At 42.6% G+C, this 26,064-nt stretch overlaps 1 protein-coding gene across 1 annotated transcript in view; it reads right to left on the bottom strand.

The window, feature by feature from the left end:
* The window catches only part of TMC2 (transmembrane channel like 2), a 100,847-nt gene that overhangs the window by 6,793 nt on the left and 67,990 nt on the right, over window positions 1-26,064 (bottom strand). The window contains exons 10-16 of the mRNA XM_052650431.1: window positions 21,350-21,538; window positions 19,869-20,048; window positions 18,306-18,455; window positions 15,949-16,077; window positions 14,230-14,297; window positions 13,011-13,250; window positions 644-769 (exon numbers count right to left, since the gene is read on the bottom strand). Coding sequence (XP_052506391.1) covers window positions 644-769; window positions 13,011-13,250; window positions 14,230-14,297; window positions 15,949-16,077; window positions 18,306-18,455; window positions 19,869-20,048; window positions 21,350-21,538 — 1,082 coding nt within the window. The remainder of the gene's footprint in view (window positions 1-643; window positions 770-13,010; window positions 13,251-14,229; window positions 14,298-15,948; window positions 16,078-18,305; window positions 18,456-19,868; window positions 20,049-21,349; window positions 21,539-26,064) is intronic.

The following is a 26,064-nucleotide window of genomic DNA, read 5'->3' on the forward strand; positions in this document are numbered from 1 at the left end:
AATGCTCTCGTGTACAGGGGGCTCTGCAGAGAGATCCCGTGAGCCCAGCAGGGACAGGCTGCATCAGCCTCAGCTTTCTTGAGGGGTGGGTCTTTGATATTTCTGGTGGACGTTTTGGAGAGAGCTGTAGCTGCTGCCAGACTCCCCTTATCCTTGGGCCCTGTCTTCACTGTGTTCCCTGAAAGACATACATTGCCAGTGCCTGATGCCTCCTCTCCAGCCTGCACAGAAATCATTCTGCCCATGGATGCAGCTGGCCCAAACTGCTGGGGAGTTAACCAACACCTCTCCCCTGCCACATCTCCCAGCAGCACTCAACACATGATGGATGGGAACTGATCTAAAATGTCCCGATCTTTCACCCTTGAGCAGGATAATTAAAAGGCACACTGTTTCCCAGAGCTTCCATCAGGATTAAAGTCACCGCAGGAGTTAGAATGCACCTTCCTGTCCCTTCTCTGTCTTATGTCCCTACACACACTGCCCCCTCCAAGAAACTACTTGCACTTAAATCCTTGTCTGAGGATCTACTTCTGGGAAATCTAGATTGAGAGGGCAAGAAAGAAGGACTTGCCAAGGAAGTCTCAACTGCAAGGTGGGGGGGGTCTCCATGAGGCAGGGCCATGGCTCCTGGCTAACTTACAACATCAGCAGGATGGCTGGAATGATCAGGCCTGGATTGGCGAGGAAGGCAAAGATCTTGCCCAGGAAGGTTGGGAAATCATTTTCAACTGTCTCTTGGATGACGTCATACATTCTGTTTTTCCCACTGGAAAGAGGAGAGGATACATTATAGCATATGTCTTAACTCATATGGCATGAATGACTGTGTCCATACCTGGAGGGTCCAGGTTGCCACTCACCACTGCTCTCCTGGAAGAACAGAGCTCTTCTGCACAGGGACTGCAGTGAATTGACACATAGACATCACTATGTATGAAACAGATAACTAATGAGAACCTACTGTGTGACACAGGGAACTCTGCTCAATGCTCTGTGGTGACCTAAATGGGAAGGAAATCCAAAAAAGAGGAAATGCATGTATACAAATGGCTGATTCACTTTGCTGTACAGCAGAAAATAACACAACATTGTACTCCAATAAAAATTGGAAAAAGGAAACAAGCCCCATGAGGGGATGTCCTGTAGGTGCGGGCTCAGGGCTGCCCCAGCATCCTGACTCCCCAGCCCACGATGCCTTACGATCTCTCAGACTACCTTGGTCTCCTGTGCCTGGCCCCTTCCTTGGCAAGATGAACATGTTTGTTTTTTTCCTTGTGTACTCTCATAGGAGAAAATGATCTGTGATGTGCCTTAGAGACCAACATGGAGCTTCCTCTGGGGCCCTGGACTTGGGGGCAGCTCTCCAGAGACTGATGTGATGGACACCTTCATGGTGACTCAAAGATACCTACAGTTAGTCTTCAGGTTGTAATTCCAGGTGATTGATTGCCTAGGGTAGGCTCCTGGACAGTTTACAACAGTAACTTTTATATTCTTTGAATGTCTAAGAACCATTTTGTAGACTGTCTTCCATAAATACCCGCCCAGAGATTACTGACTGCTGTTGGCTTTTGATTGGTAGTTTGGTGCCAAGAAATGAAATTTGTGTTTTGAAATTCCTGATTTAAATCCTCATTTCTCCATTTATTAGCTGTGGGACACCATAGACAATTTTCTTACCTTCTGCCTGTATTCATACAGTCACTCTCCCTGGTAGAGCTGTACTGTCCAAGGTGACTATTAAATTAAAAATTCAATGTATTAGTCACACATTTCAAGTGCTCAGTAGTCGTGTGACTAATAGCTCCTATATTTGAGGAGCCGATGTGGATTTTTTCCCCTCATCTAGTTCTATTGGGTAGTGCTGCAGAGATTTGATACCTTTGGGTAAGATACTGAAAATTTCTCTGCCTTGGTTTCCTCATCTATATAATATAGTGCAATAATGATATAGTATAATGTGGTATTATAAATATAATAACAGCATTTGCCTCAGAAGATTGTTTAGAGAATATAGACATGAACTTATATGAAATATTGAGGATGGGGCAAAAGTGCCCTGCAAAATGTTGCATCTAGAAGCTTTGCCTTTCTCTCATGTGTCAATTAGGACTGGCCAACCAAGGACCATGGACCAAATTCTGCTTGTTACCTGATATTATAAGGCCTGGGGGCTAAGAATGATTTTTACATTTTAAAATAATTGGAAAAGATCAAAAAAAGAGTAATATTTTGAGACTCATAAAAATTCAGTGTCTGTAAATAAGTTTTATTGGAACACAGCCATGCTCATTTATTTGTGTATTGTCTGTGGCTGCTTTGTATTATAATAGAGATGAGTAGTTGTGTTAGAGATGGCATGGCCATCTCAATGTTGAGCACTGTTGCACAGTATACTATAAAATGCAGTGATGCAGTTGTAACATGACAGCATTTCAAGCACCATACATATCACCATATTATGACATGTAATTTATTATTTTTAAAATTACCAGTGTATACCCATTTTTCTGTTTGTAAAAACAAGAAAAGTGGACTTCAAATGGTATGCTTAAGTCACAATAGAGTGTAAATTATTTTTTCATTGAATTATAATGTATTAGATGATGTATCAGTTTTCAGTAATTACTGTATAACAAATTACTACATAGGTGGCTTAAAACAAGACAAACTATTCTCTTACAGTTCTGGAGCCCAAAAAGTCTGAAATGGTTTCACTGGACTGAAACCAAGGTGTTGGCAGGGCTGCTCCCCTTTCAGAGGGAGGCTCTAAGGAAGACTGTTTCCTTTTTCAGCTTTTAGAGATTCATTCCTTGCATTCCTAGGCTCATGGCCCCTTTCTGTTTTCAAAGCTAGCAGGATAAAAGCTTCAAATCTCTTCCTGCTTTCAAAGTCACACCACTTACTGATCTTTTATAGTCAAATCTCCCTCTGCCTCCATCTAATAAGGACACTTTTAGGGCCGATCAGGGTAATTCAGACAATCTCCCCATCTCAACATCCTTAATCATATAATCAAAGGCCATTATGATATATAAGGTAACATTCCAGGAATTAGGACCTAGATATTTTGGGGAACCATTATATAACCCACCAGTCTGCTCTCTGGGTTCAAAGATTCATACTCATTCTACCTGCAAAATACATTCACCACCATCCCTACATGGTTGAAGTCTCAGCTTATCTGAATATCATGGACTCAAAGTCCCAGATCTCATCATCTAAGGCAGATAGTGCAGGAACGCCTAGAGGAGCCATCCCATGTTGAAGGTCAGGAAGGGTGGTGGGAGGAGATACCCCTCATCCAAGGTAAGGAGCAGTGGCTGTGCTTTACTGGAGCAGCCGTGAAGAGATACCCCACGCCCAAGGTAAGAGAAACCCAAGTAAGATGGTAGGTGTTGCAAGAGGGTGTCAGAGGGCAGACACACTGAAAGCATACAGAAATCTAGTCAATCTAATCACACTAGGACCACAGCCTTGTCTAACTCAATGAAACTAAGCCATGCCCGCGGGGCAACCCAAGACGGGTGGGTTATAGTGGAGAGGTCTGACAGAATGTGGTCCATTAGAGAAGGGAATGGCAAACCACTTCAGTATTCTTACCTTGAGAACGCCATGAACAGTATGAAAAGGCAAAATGATAGGATACTGAAAGAGGTACTCCCCAGGTCAGTAGGTGCCCAATATGCTACTGGAGGTCAGTGGAGAAATAACTGCAGAAAGAATGAAGGGATGGAGCCAAAGCAAAAACGATACCCAGCTGTGGATGTGACTGGTGACAGAAGCAAGGTCCAATGCTGTAAAGAGCAATATTGCATAGGAACCTGGAATGTCAGGTCCATGAATCAAGGCGAACTGGAAGTAGTCAAACAGGAGATGGCAAGAGTGAACGTCGACATTCTAGGAATCAGTGAACTAAAATGGACTGGAATGGGTGAATTTAACTCAGATGACCATTATATCTACTACTGCGGGCAGGAATGCCTGAGAAGAAATGGAGTAGCCATCATCGTCAACAGAAGAGTCCGAAATGCAGTACTTGGATGAAATCTCAAAAATGACAGAATGATCTCTGTTCGTTTCCAAGGCAAACCATTCAATATCACAATAATCCAAGTCTATGCCCCAACCAGTAACGCTGAAGAAGCTGAAGTTGAACGGTTGGTTCTATGAAGACCTACAAGACCTTTTAGAACTAACACCCAAAAAAGATGTCCTTTTCATTATAGGGGACTGGAATGCAAAAGTAGGAAGTCAAGAAACACCTGGAGTAACAGGCAAATTTGGCCTTGGAATACGGAATGAAGCAGGGCAAAGGCTAATAGAGTTTTGCCAAGAAAATGCACTGGTCATAGCAAGCACCCTCTTCCAACAACAGAAGAGAAGACTCTACACATGGACATCACCAGATGGTCAACACCGAAATCAGACTGATGATATTCTCTGCAGCAAAAGATGGAGAAGCTCTATACAGTCAGCAAAAACAAAACCAGGAGCTGACTGTGGCTCAGATCATGAACTCCTTATTACCAAATTCAGACTGAAATTGAAGAAAGTAGGGAAAACTGCTAGGCCATTCAGGTATGACCTAAATCAAATCCCTTATGATTATACAGTGGAAGTGAGAAATAGATTTAAGGGCTTAGATCTGATAGATAGAGTGCCTGATGAACTATGGACGGAGGTTCGTGACATTGTACAGGAGACAGGGATCAAGACCATCCCCATGGAAAAGAAATGCAAAAAAGCAAAATGGCTGTCTGAGGAGGCCTTACAGATAGCTGTGAAAAGAAGAGAAGCGAAAAGCAAAGGAGAAACAGAAAGATATAAGCATCTGAATGCAGAGTTCCAAAGAATAGCAAGGAGAGATAAGAAAGCCTTCTTCAGCGATCAATGCAAAGAAATAGAGGAAAAGAACAGAATGGGAAAGACTAGAGATCTCTTCAAGAAAATTAGAGATACCAAGGGAACATTTCATGCAAAGATGGGCTCGATAAAGGACAGAAATGGTACAGACCTAACAGAAGCAGAAGATATTAAGAAGAACTGTACAAAAAGGATCTTCACGACCCGGATAATCATGATGGTGTGATCACTCATCTAAAGCCAGACATCCTGGAATGTGAAGTCAAGTGGGCCTTAGAAAGCATCACTACGAACAAAGCTAGTGGAGGTGATGGAATTCCAGTAGAGCTATTTCAAATCCTGAAAGATGATGCTGTGAAAGTGCTGCACTCAGTATACCAGCAAATGTGGAAAACTCAGCAGTGGCCACAGGACTGGAAAAGGTCAATTTTCATTCCAATCCCAAAGAAAGGCAATGCCAAAGAATGCTCAAACTACCACGCAATTGCACTCATCTCACACGCTAGTAAAGCAATGCTCAAAATTCTCCAAGCCAGGCTTCAGCAATACGTGAACTGTGAACTTCCAGATGTTCAAGCTGGATTTAGAAAAGGCAGAGGAACCAGAGATCAAATTGCCAACATCTGCTGGATCATGGAACAAGCAAGAGAGTTCCAGAAAAACATCTATTTCTGCTTTATTGACTATGCCAAAGCCTTTGACTGTGTGGATCACAGTACACTGTGGAAAATTCTGAAAGAGATGGGAGTCCCAGACCCCCTGACCTGCCTCCTGAGAAATCTGTATACAGGTCAGGAAGCAACAGTTAGAACTGCACATGGAACAACAGACTGGTTCCAAATTGGAAAAGGAGTACATCAAGGCTGTATATTGTCACCCTGCTTATTTAACTTCTATGCAGAGAATATCATGAGAAATGCTGGACTGGAAGAAGCACAAGTGGAATCAAGATTGTCGGGAGAAATATCAATAACCTCAGATATGCAGATGACACCACCCTTATGGCAGAAAGTGAAGAGGAACTAAAAAGCCCTCTTAATGAAAGTGAAAGAGGAGAGTGAAAAAGTTGGCTTAAAGCTCAACATTCAGAAAACGAAGATCATGGCATCTGGTCCCATCACTTCATGGGAAATAGATGGGGAAACAGTGGAAACAGTGTCAGACTTTATTTTTTGGGGCTCCAAAATCACTGCAGATGGTGACTGCAGCCATGAAATTAAAAGCACTGCAGATGGTGACTGCAGCCATGAAATTAAAAGACGCTTACTCCTTGGAAGAAAAGTTATGACCAACCTACATAGCATATTCAAAAGCAGAGACATTACTTTGCCAACTAAGGTCCGTCTAGTCAAGGCTATGGTTTTTCCGGTGGTCAAGTATGGATGTGCGAGTTGGACTGTGAAGAAAGCTGAGTGCCGAAGAATTGATGCTTTTGAACTGTGGTGTTGGAGAAGACTCTTGAGAGTCCCTTGGACTGCAAGGAGATCCAACCAGTCCATTCTAAAGGAGATCAACCCTGGGATTTCTTTGGAAGGAATGATGCTAAAGCTGAAACTCCAGTACTTTGGCCACCTCATGTGAAGAGTTGACTCATTGGAAAAGACTTTGATGCTGGGAGGGATTGGGGGTGGGAGGAGAAGGGGATGACCGAGGATGAGATGGCTGGATGGCATCACTGACTCGATGGATGCAGGTTTGAGTGAACTCCGGGAGTTGGTGATGGACAGGGAGGCCTGGCGTGCTGCGACTCGTGGGGTTGCAAAGAGTCGGACACGACTGAGAGACTGAACTGAACTGAAGTCAGATATAGATGAGACTCAAGAGTATGATACATTTTAGGGGCAAAATTCCTTTCTGTCTGTAATGAGAGCTGTGATACTAGAAAGCAAGTTGTACATGCATGCTCAGTCACTTCAGCCATGTTATTTACTCCCAAAACACAATGGTGGTCCAGCCATAGGAGAGCAGTTATAGGCATTCCAATTCAAAAAGGAGAAAAAGGATGGAAGAAAGGAATCACAAATTCCTAGAAGTTTTGAAATCCAATCAGCCAAATTCCATTAGATTTCAAAGACCTGAAAATAATCTTTCCTTGGCTTGACATACCTGCCTGCACCTCTGCCTTCCTGGTCCAAAACTCTGGCCTTGGAATTATCCTTCCTTTTTCTTGAAGAGTAGCGCATGTTTCAGCTAAGGAGATTTAATTAGCCTGTTTACTGTCTGTAGAATATTTGGAGTCCAACAGCTTCCTTCGTTTTGTCTTTTTTCTTCCTCTTTCAGTCCAAGTTGTGTTACTGCTCATAACACATTCTCAAATACCTGGTGGATCTTCTACCCATGTCATGGGAATTCAGTTCACTACACAAGAGAGTCCTACATAGATCATTCCTGGATATTCTGTTTCTGGCTTCTGCTCAGATGGTTGAGAGGATCTGAGCTAAACAACCTTCTTTAAAGATTCTTAAAAGAATCCTCTGTGTGAATGAATATTCAGATCTTATGATCCTTTAGAAGTGCTAGCAAAAGGTTATCCAGCTTCCCCCTTGACTTTCTCCTTAGAGCATGCTTTCCTGAAAGAGAACCTGCTCTTAGTCTCTTCTGCAATCTGACTAGGCTGAGAATTTCTAAAATCATCAAGTCCTGGTTCCTTTTTGCTTATCAGTTCTTTCCTCAATTTATCTCTTTCTTACATTTTAGTATAAATGGCAAGAAGTGACAAGGCTGCACCTTCAACACTGCTCAGAAATATCCTCATCTATAATCTCCAAAATATACAAACAGCTTATAAACTCAACAGCAGAAAAACAAACCACTCAGTTGAAAAATGGGCAGAAGATCTTAATAGACATTTCTCTAACGAAGACATACAGATGACCAGTGGGCACATGAAAAGATGCTCACTATCACTAATTATTAGAGAAATGCAAATAAACATTACAGTAAGGGATTTCCTTGGTGGTTCCGTGGGTGGGAATCTACCTGTCAATACAGAGGACACAGGTTCAATCCCTGGTCCAGGAAGATTCCACTTGCCTGCGAGCAGCTAAGCTGATGCACCACAGCTTCTGAAGCTCGTGTCCCTGGAGCCTGTGCTCTACAACAAGAGCAGCCTGAGCACTGCAACTAGAGCAGCTCCCACTCTCAGCAACTAGAGAAAGCCTGCACACAGCAATGAAGACCCAGCACAGACAGAAATAAAACAAAAGATTAATTAAAGAAAACAATGTGGTCCCACCTCACCCTGATCAGAATGCCCATCATGAAAAAGTCTACACAAATGCTGGAGAGGGTGTGGAGAGAAGGAAACTCTCCTACACTGTTGGTGGGAATGTAAATCGGTGCAGCTACTACGGAGAACATTATAGAGGTTCCTTAAAATAACTAAAAAATAGAACGACCATATAACCCAGCAATTCCACTCCTGGGCATATACCTAGACAAAACTGTAATTCAAAAAGATACCTGCAGCCCTGTGTTCATAGCAGCACTATTCACAATAGCCAACACGTGGAAACAAGCTAAGTATCCACGGACAGGTAAACGGATACAGAAGATGTAGCACATGCATAGAACGGAAAACCACTCCGCCATGAAAGAGAATGAAATAATGCCATGTGCAGCAACACGGACACCATTGGAGATGATCACACTAAGTGAAGTGAGTCAGACAGAGAACTATCCTGTGGTATCACTTATACGTGGAATCTAAAATAGAACAGAAATGGATTTATCCACAAATCAGAAACAGACTCACAGACACAGAGAACAGACTTGCGGTTGACAGGGAGTGGGGGTTGGGGGACGGATGGATTGGGAGTTTGTGGTTATGAGATGCAAGCTATTACATTTAGAATGGATAAACAAGGTCCTACTTATAGAACAGGAAGTTATATCCAATCTCCTGGGATAAACTATAATGGAAAAGAATCTTTAAAAAAAGAATGTATGCATGTATATAACTACTTTGCTGTACAACAGAAATTGGCACAACATTGTAAATCAACTATACTTCAATTAAAAAAACAGAGAAAAATAGTTTTTACTAAGATTGATCTTGAAAAAACATCCTCAGCTAAACATTCAAGTTTATCATTTACAAATTTATCTTTCCATGTAACGGAAGGACATAGTTTAGCTAAGCTTTCTGTCTATACAACAAGGATCCCCTTTCCTCTAGTTTCCAAAATCATGTTTCTCATTTACCAGTGATGAAGTAATTAAATTGTAGGAGCTAAAGAAATGTGTTCAGAGAAAATAAACTTAAAACTTCAAGACTTTCCACCAAGAGCAGCTGCTTGAGGAGTTGAAAACATTGAGAACAATGTCCTATTCAGACACAAGGAAAGTGATCTCAAGTGGTTTTCCTCAGCTTTTGATGAGTCAACAGATATAACTGATACTGCTTGGTTATTTATTTGAGGAGTTAATGACAAGTCTGAGGTGACTGGAGAATTAACTCCCATGAATATTCTGTGCAGGACATATATGGGTGAAAGTTTCTCAAAGAAATTGAAAACACTAATTCAGTACAACTGAATTGACTGGGATTCAGCACAACTGAAATAAAGGAGAATTTGCTATGATGTGCTACAACTGACAATGGTCAAACTATATACAGTGAAGAAGAAGGCACAACTGAGCAAATTAACATAGCTTGTGAAATCTTCAGTTTGTGAGACTATGGTTATTCTTATTCATCGCTAAGTAATTTGCAGAAAACATTTGAATCTATCATGTACAACTGAATCAACAATGTCAATGGTAAACATTTTCTTTCATGACTTTTAATCATTTTAATATCTGTACATTTTTATCAGGAATAGGAACTGAATATCCTGACTTGTTGCACAGCAGTTCAGTGGCTTGGCAGTAATGAAGCTTGTGTCAGTTTTTTTCCCTATGGTGGTAGATGTGTTGCCATGTTACTAAAGTGGATCCAGGCAGCAAAGGCAGCAGTCTGGGCAGGACAATTGACTTTTTTTGGGGGGGCGCATGGCCTGTGGGATCTTAGTTCCTCAACCAGGGATTGAATTCACACCCCCCCTCCCTGCAGTGGAAGTGCAGTCTTAACCACTGGACCCCCAAGGAATCCCCTAATTTTTGATGATAGAGAATAGCAACTTTGACCTTCTATTGTGTGAAATATCACCTCCTTTCCCTCAGAAGAATTCCATTCTTCTCATTCATAGCCCTGTACTATGAAACATTATACTCTATTATTATCATATTTTTAATTTTGTCAATATAAACTTTGTGGATGTTTGTTCCTCTCCTGTTATATAAGAACCTACGTAATAGTCTTGATTTTTGCCTCTTGATCCGCAAAGCCTAAAATATGTACTTTCAGGCTCTAAAAGAAAAAGTTAGCTGATCCTTGGCATAGATAATGCTTACCACCTCATAGTATTGTTATAACTACCAGCTACCCTGGATTTGGGCAGGACTGAAACTAACAAACTTGTATATATGTCCTACAATGGATTAGCATACTTCTCCAAGTACTTAATAGATAATAGCCCACTAAATCCTTACAGCCACCCTATGAAGAAGGCACTACCATTATTTCCATCTCAGAGATGATGAATTTGCAGTGTAATTTGTTCAAGATGACCCAGCTGGCAAACAACAGACCAGGCTCTAAATCATGGGGGTGGCAATTTTTCTCTGAAAAGATTTTAGACTTTGTGAACCAGGTGGTCTCTGTTGGAGCTATTTAAATTCTGCTGTTGTAATTAGAAAGCAGCCATAGATTATATGCAAGCAAATGCATAAGGCTGTGTCCCAATAAAACTTTATTTACAAAAACAAGGGGTGGTCTGAATTTGGTCCATGGCTGTAGTTTGCCAACCGTTACTTTTAACTTCATGCTATACAATGCTGTCCACCTCACTCATTTATGTTGCCTGCCTGGATTTGGTCCAAACCCTAAATCCCTCCCTGGAAAAGTGAATTTCTGCAAGGTGAAGGGGCTGGTTCAAGAACTGAGCATAAACCAGGTGTTTTCTCCTAGACACTGGGTGTAAACCAGGGAGAAGGGAAGAAAAAGAAAATCCCACCTTCATGGAGCTTATGGTCTGGTGGGGGAGATGGGCAACAAATAAGATTAAAAAAGGAAAAAGAGTGGCATGCTAGATGTTGATGAAGAGATGTGATCATCAGAAGTAATGATAAGGTGTATGTGTGTGTGTGTGATTTTAGTTACCATCCCTAGGGAAGGCCTCACTGAAAATGAGCCCACTGAGTAAAGCTCTGAAGCAAGTGGCTTCCCTTGTAGCTCAGTTGGTAAAGAACCCGCCTGCAATGGAGGAGACCCTGGTTCGATTTTTGGGTCGGGAAGATCCGCTGGAGAAGGGATAGGCTACCCACTCTAGTATTCTTGGGCTTCCCTTGTGGCTCAGCTGGTAAAGATCTGCCCACAATGTGGGAGACCTGGGTTCAATCCCCAGGTTGGGGAGATCCCCTGGAGAAAGGAAAGGCTATCCACTCCAGTATTCTGGCCTGGAGAATTCCATGGACTGCATAGTCCACAGGGTCACAAAGAGTTGGACAGGACTGAGACTTTCACTTTCACTGAAGCAAGTGAGAGAACAGCTGTGATGAATGTTCTAGCTGTGGGTGGGTCTTGATCAGAAGAGGGATAGGAAGGAGGTGGCAGCCAAATGTTTTCTGGGCTCCATTTTCAGGTCCCTTCCTCTGCTATCTGGGGGTTGGCTGTCAAGGGCCTCAGGAAGCAGATGAAGCAAGAGTGGGGCAGGTGCTGAGGGCCAGATGTGGTGCAGGCCCACTCTCTGACCTCCTTCCTGGGACAGGTGGGTGGTCTGGAAAAAGGGGCACCAGCGTTCACTTCCAGAGCCCAGCCTTCCAAACCTCGCTCAGGAAGAAGCCAAAAGAGGCTTCTGCCACTTCTGCTTCTGTGGTTGTCCCTCAGCTTGGCATGCAGGCCTCCTATGGCTCAGTTTGGTGCTCCACTCTGGATTCAGCCCCCCTTTTTCTTCTGTCTGGACCCCTTTTCAGCCCCATCACACTCTGCCGTGAGCCCTCCTGCCAAGGACTCCTCAGAACTCCAGGCCCTTGCTGTGGGGCACAACCACAGGCTTTCTCAAGGTCAGTCCATTATAAAGTAAGTTCCAGCTCAGCATTTCCCAAAGCGTGTGGACCCACGTTAGCAGGCAGGGCCAGGACTGGAGTGAGGAGGGTGAGGCCTTGGGGTGCACAGCTTAAGGAGGTACTGCCCTTGGGGTTGGACAAGTGCAGGGTGGACACCTTGCTTGCCTCGCCCTCCTCCTGGCTCTGGATGGTGCTCTGTGAAGCAAGGGTCTGTGGTTAGCGGGGATAGAGGCACCAGCTTGCACACCATAGCTCCCTGCACGTTACTACAGAGCCTTGAATAAAGGAGTCTGCCCTGCGTATTTCTAAGCAAGGAGGCGGCCGATAAGAGGGGCAGCATCCCAAACTCGAACCACAGAGTCTTTTTTTACACAGGAAAGAAAGGGCTTTGTTTTCAGAGGGTGTTGCATTTGGAAGCAGAGCAGTGGATACACATTACCTCTCCATCCACCTCTTTACATAATTATCTCTTTAAACAGTGTCTCTAAACCTAGTCTGGCCCATAGTGCTCTGTAGAGCAGGGGGACCCAGTCAAGAGTCTCGGCAGCTGCTTCATATTTCAATGGCACTTGTAAACGGATGGTCATTTCATTTTCAGAATACTCCCTGTTAACTCATCCTAAGGCAATCCAGGGCAGTAGATTATCCATATGTTAAAAAGTTAGAACTGCACTTTCCAATATGAGTTGGAGAACTATAACCATACCATAACAAATATGGTAGCCATTAGCCACTGCTGGTTATTTACATTAAAATTAATTAAAATGATATAAAATTAGAACTTGAACTTCTTGGTCCTCATTTCGAGTGCTCCACAGCCTGATGTGGCTGGTGGCTACCACACTGGATAGCACAGACATAAAACATCTCTCTCCTGCAGAAAGCTCTGTTGACAGTGTTAATAACTTGCCCAAAGCTCCACTCCATGGCCTTTTGCAGGCTGATGTGATATCAGAACTGGAATTCTGGGCCTGAGACCTCTGAGCAGACTGCCCCAGGAAAGGAGCTGCTCCCCTCCAACCGAGACTGTGTACCTGAATGGCCCGCAGTCGAAGGAGGGCGGAAGGGACATGATGGTGTAGGCCACGGGCAGGAGGCTGAGGAAGAGCACCAGCAGCAGGAGGCCCATGTAGAAGTTGTTGGAGCGGGAGGCCTTGAACACGCGTTCGTGGGGGACGTTGCTGCTCATCACCGCCCAGCACTGGAAGTACATGGAGGTCAGCAGGCGCAGCACATTAATGCCCACCAGTCCCGGGGCGTAGAAGGAACCCATCCTGGAAGGGCAGAGATGGCACACCTGGTTGACTAGACAGCAGGAGAGGCCAGGGAAAGATGGCAGAAGGAAATGGGGCTGGTGGGCTAGGGGCAGGAGGCCTTGCTGCTTTCCCTGTAGGTCCCAAGGGAAGGGATCTCCCTCTTAACCAGGACCTTTATCACCAAGCCATAGCCATCCATTCCTCAGGACAGGGATGCTCTAAGCATTACTGGCTTGGGTTCTGGCCAGGACTTTACCACTGCCCCACCTCCAGCCAAGGAGCAAATTACATGGCCTCTTGTTACTCTGTGGTCTCCATTAAACTGCACTGCTGCTCAGAAAAGTATCTGAAATCCCTAAATTAAAAGAATTGGATATTGGCTTGCAATGAGCCCTTGAAAGCCTTTGCCAGGTTCCCTGGTGGCCAGATGCAGGAGACCCAGGTTCAATCCTTGGGTCAGGAAGATCCCCTGGAGATGGAAAGGGCAACCGACTCCAGTATTCTTGCCAGGAGTATCGCATGGACAGAGGAGTCTGGTGGGCTACAGTTCATGGGGTCACAGAGTCGGACATGACTGAGCGACTAACACTTGGAAGCCTCTGGCTGAAGTCAGGCAGCTTCCTTGGTTCAGGTGTCTCCCTCTTCCCTATCTTTCCTCCCCACTGCTTCCTCCTGCCTCCCTTTCTTTCTCTTCCTTCCTTCCCATCCTACTTTTTCCTTTTTTCTTTCTTGCTTCTCTCCTCTCTCTTTCCTCCCTCTTTCTTTTTTTCCTTCTCCCTCTTTCACTATTCTCTCCCCTTGCTATGTACATAGTAGCAACAGAGTGGGCCAGACACCATCCTGGTTCAAATCTAGTCCTGCTCAAGTGAAGGAAAGGAGCTCAGAGAGGCCAGGTGACTTGTCCAGCCTTTCTCCTGCTGACTGAGAGGCTAAGCCTGGGATTCCAGCTTTTTTATTTCCCAGATGAGGTGATGCCCAGAGGAAATGGATAACTCACCAGATCATTCCTTGGTTGAAGATCAAACCGAGCACATTTCCACTAATATCAAACTCAGCATATGAGGGCTGGAGGGAAAGAGAGAAAGAGGAGAGAGAGAGAAAGTCTGTTAGGTGGTGTCAGCCAGATCCCACTACCAGCCAACTGACCAAGCCACTCCACCCCAAAGAGCCTGCTCTGGTGGCCAGAGAGGAACCTCAGATTCAGGTTCTATTTCTTTAACATGTTTTCAACTTTTTAAAAGTAGTTTTTTTTCCCCTTAAGATTTAGTTGTTATTTATTTATTTTTGACTGTGCTGGGTCTTCATTGCTGCTTGCGGAGAGCTTGTTGTTGCTCTTCGGTTGTGGCAAGCAGGGGCTACTTTCTAGTTGCAGTGCGCGGGCTTCTCGTTGCAGTGGTTTCTCTTGTTGCAGAGCACATGGCTTTGCAACGTGCCTGGGCTTTGGTAGTTGTGGCTCACGGGCTCAGTAGAGCACAGATTCAATACTTGTGGTTGAACCACGGGCTTAGTTGTCCCGAGGCATGTGGGATCTGCCCGGACTAGGCATTGAAACTGTGGTCCTGAACTGGCAGGCAGATTCCTTACCATTGACCCAACAGGGAAGCCACTAAAAAGAGTTTTAAATTTCTCAAACTTGAAGCATTCTTCAATATCTTCTTCAGTTTAAAAACTGAGAATTTTTTTTTTTGAAATTCCATGGCGGTCCAGGGATTAGGGCTTCACCCTTTACTGCTGGGAGTCCAGGTTCAATCCCTGGTAAGAGAACTAAGATTCCCCAAGCCACAAGGTGTAGTCAAGTTTTTAAAAAAATGAGAGAGAGAATTTTACCTTTTAGGGCCTGCAGGTTGACAGTGTGTTCTTGGGAGACTCCCTAAGAGAATGTTTTATCAATGCTTTAATCAGAAATGTATCTTGAAATTATAATCAAATAATCTAAGGTATAAATAAAATAACAAAATGCAAATAATTAAACAAGGAGTCAAATGTAAAGAAAGCTTTAAAAGCAAACAAAATAGATCAATCACTCCTCCAATTCTCTTTTCTCCTTCTCATCTTCCTCTTGGAAAGGAGTGAGCTCAGACAGATCCATATTTTCAACCTGATTCTGATTTTCAGAGTTGTGGAGATTAGTCAACTGTTTGAAAGGACACAAAGTGTGTGAGCACTGGGGAGCTGCAGTGGGGAGCTGGGGTCTTTGTGAGGCCAGCTTAATTCTGCTTCCTGATTTGTCTTCCAGATATGGAGATAAAAAGTGACAGGAATGAGAGAAGAGGAAAACAAAGTGAGGAGAGAGAAAAGGAAAGTCACATGAGCGTGGATCAAAGGAGGAAATATGCCAAATCCCTCCATGGGATTTTCCAGGCAAGAATACTGGAGTGGATTGCCATTTCCTTCTCCAGGGGATCTTCCCGACCCAGGGATCGAACCCAGGTCTTCCGCATTCCAGGCAGACGCTTTAACCTTTGAGCCACCAGGGAAGCCCAAATCCAAATACAGGAAGGTTAAATCTTGGGAATTTAAAATTTGAAAATATTTTTAAAAAACTTCTTTATCTATTGAATTTTGCATCTTGCCTAGAAAAAATGAAATACTTTACTACTTCACAGAGTGGAGATTGACATTAAACAGCTAAAGAAAATAATAGAATGCATCTAACTATATCAGAGAGGATGGTTGGAATGCCTTTCTGCAGAATGTTCAGGAAATGGTGACCTACAAATCCAGCCTCCAGGTCCCAGCACCAGCAGTAGTTCATGAACCGGACAAAACAAGCCCGCAGGAAGTCGCCCAGCAGGATGGTGATATACGTTACCAGCATGTCGGACACTGTCAGCCTCATGAATTCCTGCAAAAAGGAACAAAGCGAAAGGGAGTGGTCAGGGTTTGACCATGCCCACTTCTCCCAACTGACTGTAGCCATGCCATGCCCCCCAACTCCATATTCTTTTTTGTGACTCTCTGATTGATGGTAGCAGAATGGTGGTGGAGATAGAACTCCATGCTTTGAAAAATGCTTACTACAGGTTCCAGTTAAGTTAGTTACAAGTTACTAATTTATTGCTTTGAATAGTCTCTGAACATTTTGATGTTGACATTAACCTTGCAAGTTTATTGGGAAGCTTAGTGATTATGCATACGAATTTCCTGGCAGTTGGCAACACCCAGTATTTGGCAGTTATCAGCACTATTGCACAAATGAAAGATCTGAAGGCTTACTCCTTGCTTCCCCCACCTGCTCTGAAGTACCATCTGTACCAACTAAGACTGAATCTGACCAGTCTCCTTGGGGATAGCTGCTGACATTCTTCACCCCCTGCTGATTGAATTTTTTTTTTTTTTTTTTGGTATGTAGAGAAAATAACCTAGGTTTCTTTACAGAGGCACATGGAATAAGAGCTCAAAGCAAAGAAACAAAGTTTTCTCTGCTTTGCAGAGTACATATAATTTAATTTTTCAAAAAGTTGAAAAGATCTACCAGACATCATTAAAACCTTCAAGACATCCAGTAGACTTAGAGTTCCCAGGGGCATAGGGCCTGCTTTATTCATTTTTGTATCTTCCAAGATGATTAATAAATGTTTGCTGGATGAACAGCTGATGAGTTTTTATGCTTTTTCCTCAATCCTAATGCTCTTAAGTAAAAGACAAACCAACTTGTATTTGGTCTCCACACCTGCGCAAGGTGATGCTCTGGGGCTTGGGGTGGAGATGAACATGGGTAAGCAGGACATAACACTTCAAACCTATAATCACCAGCAAGCTCAGAAAGAAGCAAGGTTTAATCAGTGATGGGCATTCAGGGAGGAAGTCAAGAGAGATGCCCTCCAAGGATGTGAGGTTGGAAAAGAGAAATTCTACAGCAGAATATTCCAAAGAAATCACATAGGTAATGAACTCTTCTGTCTTCCAAAGAGGGTGGGTTTTACTCATGTGCAGACTTTCTCTGTTACACAGCTGTGATGGGCTTAGAAATGTGAGTTGCTCTTCACATTAAAAATGAAGAGGATTTAATGAGAATGGGGGAATCTGGACCAGAGGAGATGAGAAGTGGTGAGTCTTAGCGCTCCATGAAGCAAGTAGAGAGAAAATCCTCCAGGACCCCGTGGGAAAGAGACTGCAGCAGGAAAATATCTGCTGGTGGACCTGCAGGCAGTGTTTGTCAGGGTGTGTGATGTTATCCCCTCTTCCACTGGACTTCATTACCCTCAATTAAAAACTATTTTCTAATGCTCTGCTGCTGCTAAGTCGCTTCGGTCGTGGCCAACTCTGTGCCACCCCATAGACGGCAGCCCACCAGGCTCCCCCGTCGCTGGGATTCTCCAGGCAAGCTCACTGGAGTGGGTTGCCATTTCCTTCTCCAATGCATGAAAGTGAAAAGTGAAAGTGAAGTTGCTCAGTCGTGTCCAGCTCTCAGCGACCCCATGGACTGCAGCCTACCAGGCTCCTCCATCCATGGGATTTTCCAGGCAAGAGTACTGGAGTGGGGTGCCATTGCCTTCTCCGTCTAATGCTCTAGGGGAGTGGATTATTCAGCAGTGACAGGTGAATAGAAACCCCATGCACAGAGATGCAGCTGAGGAGGAGATGGCAGCTGATCCCTATGTTACCCGTGAATACTTCAGATTTCCGCCTGCGAAAGCAAAGAACACTAGCCTTAGAAATCTGCACTGTGAAAGTACAAGGACAGTGTGAAAGTGGCTAAGCGGAAATGGTTGTTAATTTTTGACTTTCTAATGAAAACCTTTAATTCTCTTTACAGAAAAATGCACAGATGCATATACACACAAAATCCTGTGCCCAGTTTTTACGATTATGTATTTATGATTTCCAGGTGGAGAACCTCAGGCTTTTAGTGAAATCTGCAGTAAAACTCTAAATAAATTCAAGTGGTATAGATCGGCAGATGGAGGACATAGAGAAATGTGTGGGCCGCTGAAAAAAAGGGCAATGTGAAAAGGTGGAACTTTCCTAAGAAATGCTGGCTTGACATTTTGGAGACATGGAAACATGAAGAAAGGGATAACAAAGAGCTGAGAATAGGGACCACCTTTTCAGGAGAGCATAATTACTCACAATGCCCACAGCCGTCTCCCAGCAAGAACCCCGGGGCACATCTGCAGGGTGCAAGGGGGGCCGGGGGACACTCTCATTCCAACCTGAGGAGTTGTAGTAGTGAAACAGAGTCCAGTGAGTGATATTCTTTATCGTCTCTTCATTAGAAAGCTAGAAGGGAAGATGGAGATGTGGGGTTGGAAAGAGCCAGGGAAGGTTCAGCAGTTTCTACAGAAAGAACAATTTAAGCCAGCATATGCCACAACCCCACCATCTAGCCTCTGCCTTATCCCTTAACAGGGTCTCTCCAGAACTGCCCTCCCCAGCCTTGCAATCTATAGAGAAGGGGGAGGGGCAACCGGCTGAAGTTCCTGGGTTTTTTTCCAGGAATTTTTCTTCTTTAAGTTATTACTCATCCATCCAAGTATTCATTCTTATTTTGAGATTAATTTATTCTGGGCATATAAGGCAAGGGAGACACAAGAGTGACGGAGGAGTGAACGGAGTTTAGCTCAGAAAATTGCCAGCCTAGTAAGTGACACTTACCCTTCCTCAGTCTAGTAGTAAGCGAGAGAGAGGAACAGACACGTGCAGAACAGAGTGATAAAAGCTGTGGGAAATTTCCTCTGGGGACTGAGGAAATCCACTTCAGACCATGGGGCCCTTTCCTGGAGGTGGGGACATCTGAGCCAAACTGCAGGACAACTCAACTAGTCAAACACGGGGAGGAGAGTGGAGAGTGAGGCAAGAGGGGAGGAAATGTGAGCTCAGAGGGGTGAAGCAGTTTATTAGGGTGGGAGGGAAGTGAGAGATGCAGATGGAGGGCAGGCAAGGGCCAGATCCAGTCACTACTATGCTTAGAATCTTCCAGCAGCTTCTTGTTAATCTCAGGAAAATTCATGAGGAGGGAGGCATGGGAAAAAGGAGCATCACCATCTGATCCTTGCCCAGTTTCATCTTTCACTTCCTGCCCTTCATGCAATTGTTCAGCTAACTCACAGTTCTCTATTTGCATAAGCTCTTCCCTCTGATTTTTTTCCGGTGTCTGCTAAGATCCCTCATGGTGGGGTCTGCAGCGCCTCCTGTACACTGTCCTGCTTCCCTGGGCTCACCCCCAACTGAAGCACCTGGCCCAGAGTGCTGTGATGAATGAGTCTGTCTCCCCTGGAACAGGACTGTGTCTTGCTCTCTGCTGTATTCCCAGGGCCTGACTTGGTGGGTGTGCCATAACTGGTGAGCAGGGATGAAAGGGTAACTCAACCATCACTTTTCATTTCAATGGACACTTGTCAGCTAGTAAACATATGGCAGCTAAGAAACAGTACTGGAAAGGCTGCAGACAAAATATTAAGGTTATCAAATGACTGGAGGAGGATGTGAAAAAAGATAGCCTAAGAAAAAGACAGTAAAGAACTGAAGCAAAACATTAACACTTGGGTCATAAGAATCTGGTGACATTTTTTCAATTTACTTTTCTGACCTTTCTAAAATTTACTTAATATAAATCATACACAAGGAAATTATTATATTTAAACAAGCAACATGGTGGACACTAAGAATTGGGAAGAAGTTTGTGGTCTCTACCTTCAGCTGGACGTCATCCATCAGGGCCAAGAGAAAGGTGTAGAGGTTTCCCAGGAAGAGTGCAAAGATGCGCCCCAGCTGCCACTTCAGTCCAATGCGTGGGTGGTAATTCTCCAGGGTGGCAATAGTTTCAAACAGAGGGGGACAGAACATCCCAAGCAGAGACATCACAATTTCTACCTGGGAAGTCAGGAAAGCTGGGCTAGTTTGTCATCAATGTCACTTGCTTGTCCACCATCTCTGTACCCTCAGGGTCATGCATCTCCATCTCCCAGTTGCCTGCCCCCTCCTCTGCCTCTAGAAATGCCCCACCTGGGGTCTCCACAACGTGCTGTGTGACCCTGACATAGGAACCAATATGCTCTGGGACTGCTTGTCACAATGATTGTTACCAGTAGCATTGATAGAAATAGCAATCTTTAAGAAGGAAATGAGTTAACACATGGGACAGTGCTTTGTGTTTGGTAAAAGTTGTGAATCATTAAGAGTCATCTCATCTGCAAGGAGATCCAACCAGTCCATCCTAAAGGAAATCAGTCCTGAATATTCACTGGAGGGAGTGATGCTGAAGCTGAAACTCCAGTACTTTGGCCACTTGATGAGAAGAACTGACTCATTGGAAAAGACCCTGATGCTGGGAAATATCGAAGGTGGGGGAGAAGAGGACGACAGAGGATGAGATGGTTGGATGGTATCACCAAGTCGATGGATGTGAGTTTGAGAAAACTGCGAGAGTTGGTGATGGACAGGGAGGCCTGGCATGCTGCAGTCCATGGGGTTACAAAGAGTCGGTCATGACTGAGCAACTGAACTGAACTGAACTGTATCATGGTTGTTATCGTTTCACTGACTAAGGCAAGGGTTTGGGAAACAGATTTCACCTCTTCATGGGAGGGGCTATAAAATCACATTTCAAAAAAATGTGCATATAAGAATGGGAAGAACTTGTAGCCATTTTTTGCCAACTACCACAGATGTCAAATTCCTGAGATTTATAGGTTCAACACAATCACAATAAAACCTTAATATGTTTTATTGTGACTCTTGATGAGAGAACTCACTCTATCAGGTATCAAGACATACTATAGAGTCACAGTTTATCAATATGTTATTAGTGCAGGAATAAACAAATAGACCAGCGGAACAGAAGGGCAGCCCAGAATCACACCCATGCAGTACTAGACAACTGACTTATGATCTACGGCACTGTAGAGACCTGAGGAAAGGACCATCTTTTTTAAAAATTCATGTTACGACAACTGGCTACTTAGCTGACTGACATATTAATTGAATCCAGCTTTATCCAGCTATGAAAGCCTAATAACAGGTGACTGTTCAAGATGTTCATGTTACTTGACTTAAAAGCAATGTAATTTCACTTTTAAAAATAAGTCCCACAGTCCAGAATTCAATAATTCAGCTGAATGGCATAGGAACAGGGCAATTTCAGGATATTCACTTCAGCAGGTGTAACATCTTACCTCATTTCTTTCATACCAGCTGACATTCTGCATTTTGGAAAATTCCTGGGATCGCTTCACCACAAAGTAAATGAGGTACCCACTTCCACACAAGCAGCAGATGATGAGGAAGTTGGCCAGAACACGGAGAAATCTTGTCAGATGGACATTTTCTTCTTTGCTACTCTCTTGTTCATCCACTATTGACTCCTGGATGTGTGAAAATGAAATGTGAATAATAACAAGGGATCGTTCGGTTGCTGAGATGACTACTTTTTACATTTTCAGAAATTAAGTAATTGGGGTGGTAGCATTGCGGTCTTGTGGAAGTTAGTACTTTTCTTCGAGAAAATATATTTTGAGTAGGTGAGGGAGATTAAGAGGCACAAACTTCCACTTGCAAAATAAGTGAGTCATGAGTATGAAATGTACACATGTACAAAATGTACAAATATCTTTGGTGACATATTATAACTAGACTTACCATGGTGACCATTTTGAATTGTATAGAAATATAGAATCACTATGCTGTACAATAAGAAGTAACACTGAATTGTAGGTCAGTTATATTTAAACAAACAAACAAACTTATAGAAAAAGAGATCAGATTTGTGGTTACCAGAGGTAGGGGTTGGAGGCAGAGGGAGAACTGGAAGAAAGAGTCAAAAGATACAAACTTCTAGTTATAAGATAAAGAAGTCCCAAAGTACAACATGATGAAACTAATTAACACTACTGTATATTATATATGAAAGTTTTTAAGAGAGTAAACCCTAAGTTCTCATTACAAGGAAAAATTTTTTCTTTTAATTTTGTATCTATACGAGATGATGGATGTTCACTAAACTTATTGTGCTAGTCATTTCATGATGTAAGTTAAAGCATACACCTTAAACTTATACAGTGTATAAGTACTGTACACCTTAAACTTATACAGTGCTGTCTTTCAACTGTATTTCAATAGAACGGGAAGGAAAAAAAAGGAATCTTAAAAAATTACATTTTTTGTTGTTACTGCCATTTCGGTACATGTAATGACAAAAGCTTAGATTTATTGGAAACTTACTGTATGTCAGCTGCAGTGCTAAATGCTTTCCATGCATTATTCTTCTTAATCCCAACAACAAACCAATAGTAGTTACCTTTATTACCCACATTATAGATACTGATGCCCAGAGAGATTTTTCTAACCCACTGGGATTGTTTTAAATCTACAGATCAAATAGATTAAAATTGAATCTTAAAAATATCGAGTCTTCTAAGCCAGGGGCTAGCTTTTTCTATAAAAAAGTTCTGGTCAAACTTTTTTCTATAAAAATCAGAAAGTAAATAGTTTTGGCTTTGCAGGCCACATCGTGTCTTTCATAACTACTTAACTGTGTTGCTGTAGCATGAAAGCAACTATAGACAATATATAATAAATGGGTATGACTTCATTTCAATAAAATGATATTTATAAAAATAGACAGCAGGCTGGATTTGGACCCTGGGCTATAGTTTGTTGATCACTGTTCTAATCCACGGGCATGGTATATTTCTCCATTTATTTAGAGTTTATTAATTCCTTTCAGCAATGTTTTATATTTTTTTGGTGTAGGCAGCTTTGCACGTTTTGTGTGTGTGTGAAATTCATTCCTTGGAATTTTTTACACTTTGTGTCATTTTATTGTACTTTATGTCATTTTATTATAAATGGAATGAAATTGCCTTCTAATTGTTTGCTGCTAGTGTATACAAATACAATAGATTTTTTATTATTAAACATGCCCTGCATTAGTACATTTTTTATAGTATGTGAAATTAGAATGTGGCACAATTAGTATGTGGCAGAATAAGGGTGGAAAACGAGGTCCCCTGGACACAAAAGTCCTGGAAGGAGATCTTTCTTTACTTTTTTAAAGTTGAATATAATCTACAATGTTGTGTTAATTACTACTGCACAGCAAAGTGATTCAGTTATATATGTATACATTAAAAAAAACCCCATTCTTTCCATTATTGTTTATCACAGGATATTGAATATAGTTCCCTAGGCTATACAGTAGGACCTTGTTGTTTATCTGTTCCATATATAAAAGCTTACATCTGCTGAACCCGAACTCCTACTCTGCCCCCTCCCTCAGCCCCCTCCCCCTTGGAACCACAAGTCTGCTCTCCACGTCTGTGAGTCTGTTTCTGTTCCAGAGGTAGGTGCATTTGTGTCTTACTTGAGACTCCACATATAAGAGATCTCATATGGTATCTGTCTTTCTCTTTCTGACTTGACTTAGTATGATAATCGTTACTTGCATCCATGTTGCTGCTAATGGCATTATTTCATTCTTTTTTATGACCAAGTAGTATGTGTGTGTATATATATACATATATATATATACACACACACACATTATATTACATCTTCTTTATCCATTCACCTATAGTTGGACATTTAGATGTTTCCATATATTGGCTAATGTGAATAGTGCTTCTATGAATGCAGTAGTGCATGTATCTTTTTGAATTATAGTTTACTCTGGCTATATGGCCAGGAGTGGGATGCTGGATCATATCATAATTCTACTTTCAGTTTTCTGAGGAACATCTATACTGTTTTCAATAGTGGCTATAGCAACTTACCTCCTCACCAACATTGAAGGAGGGTTCCCTTTTCTCCATACCCTCACCAGCATTTGTTATTTGTAGATTTTTTCATGATGGCCACTCTAACTGGTGTGAGGTGACACCTCATTGTAGTTTTGATTTGCATTTCTCTGTTAATTAGCAATGTTGAACATCTTTTCATGTGCCTGCTGGCCATCTGTATGTCTTCTTTGAAACCATTCAGAGTTCTTGATAGTCCAATGCTTCCCCTGTCTGGTCAGTCAGACTTTGTTACTCCAGGACTTTACAGGGGTCAGATCTACAACACAGCAGTGGTGTAGACTTGATGGCCTTGTCTTCTTCCCTCTCCTCTCTCTTGGCCCTTCTGGGAGGAGAATGGACTGCTGCCCAGTGATACCAGTTGTTGCTTGCAGAAGGCAGGTACACCCACCAGGGACAGGGCTTGAGTCATGAGGCCCAGAGTCCTCTAGGTTTGGCGGTTGTTGGAGCGGGGAGCTGGCTCAGTTTTCCTGTCCACAGCAATGGGGAGCCTGTGATGGAGCATCTAAGGGCAGGGTAGGGGTCAACAGGGGTTTTGACCCTTCCTCCAGGACTACTAGAGAGAGGCAAAGCAGGTCAATTTCTATGAAGCACTTTGAACATCTAGGAAGGAGAAGGCTTCTCTGAATATGTTAAAAACCAAAATAATATACTTATATAACAGGACACATGTTGTGAGAACTGTGTGCATTAATGTATTTTAACTGCCTGATGAGTTAGTTGAAGCTGAACCTGAACACAATAACTGTTAGTTGATTAAAAAATCTCCTTCCAAAAAAAAAAAAAATCTCCTTCCTTCTCTTAAGGCAATAAAAATAACAAAACAAAAATAAATAAATGGGGCCTAATCAAATTATAAGCTTTTGCACAGCAAAGGAAACCATAAAAAAAAAAGGCAACCTACAGAATGGGAGAAAATAACAAATTTTGGAGAGGGTGTGGAGAAAAGGGAACCCTCCTACACTGTTGGTGCGAATGTAAGTGGTTGCAGCCACTATATGCATGCATGCTAAGTTACTTCAGTCATGCCCGACTCTTTGTGACTTTATGGACTGTAGCCCTCCAGGCTCCACTGTCCAAGGGATTCTCCAGGCAAGAATACTGGAGTGGGTTGCCATGTCCTCCTCCTCCAGGCTCTTCCTGACCCTGGGATCAAACCCACATCTCTTATGTCTCCTGCATTGGCTACCTGGGAGCTGTCACTATGGAGAACAGTAAAACTAAAAGTAGAACTACCACATGATCCAGCAATCCCGCTCTTGGGCATATATTTGGAAAACATGAAAACTTTAATTCAAAAAGATAAAAGCATCCCGATGTTCAAAGCAGCACTATTTACAATAGCGAAGATAAGGAAGCAACCTAAGAGTCCATTCACAGATGAATGAATAAAGAAGATGTGGTACATATGGAAAATCATATATTAAAAAGGATGAAAATTTTAAAAGCCATAAAAAAGAATGAAATAGTGCCATTTGCAGCAACATGGATGGATCCAGAGATTATCATAGAAAGTGAAGTAAGTCAGAGACAGACAAATGTCATGATATTGTTTATATATAAGTGGAGTCTAAAAAATGATAAAAATAAACTTTTTTTTCTCAAAACAGAAACAGATGCACAGACTTAGAAAACAAACTTAAGTTTACTAAAGGAGATAGCAGGGCAATAAATTAGGAGTTTGGGACTAGTAGATGCAAACTACCATTATATATAAAACATAGGTCCTACTGTATAGCATAGGGAATCATATTCAATATCTTGTAATAACCTATAATGGTAAAGAATATGAAAATGAATATATATGTATAATTGAATCACTTTGCTGTACAACAGAAACTAACACAATGTTGTAAATCAAATATACTTCAATTAAAAGTAAAGAACCCTGAGTGGTATATACGGTCATGGAGGGAAAAACTAAGATGTGCAGGGCTTCCCCTTTCATTCCAACTGCTTACCCTCAGGCTTGTTTTTGTCCTTTATTCTGTAGGCCACCTCACATCTCTCTTTTGAGCAAATTAATAAGATAATTGAGTGTGGAATTATACATTTAACTGATTCATTTATTCCCATATCCCCAAACCAGGGTTCTG

This window comes from Budorcas taxicolor, chromosome 13 (assembly GCF_023091745.1).
Source record: "Budorcas taxicolor isolate Tak-1 chromosome 13, Takin1.1, whole genome shotgun sequence".
Classification (NCBI taxonomy): Eukaryota; Metazoa; Chordata; class Mammalia; order Artiodactyla; family Bovidae; genus Budorcas; species Budorcas taxicolor.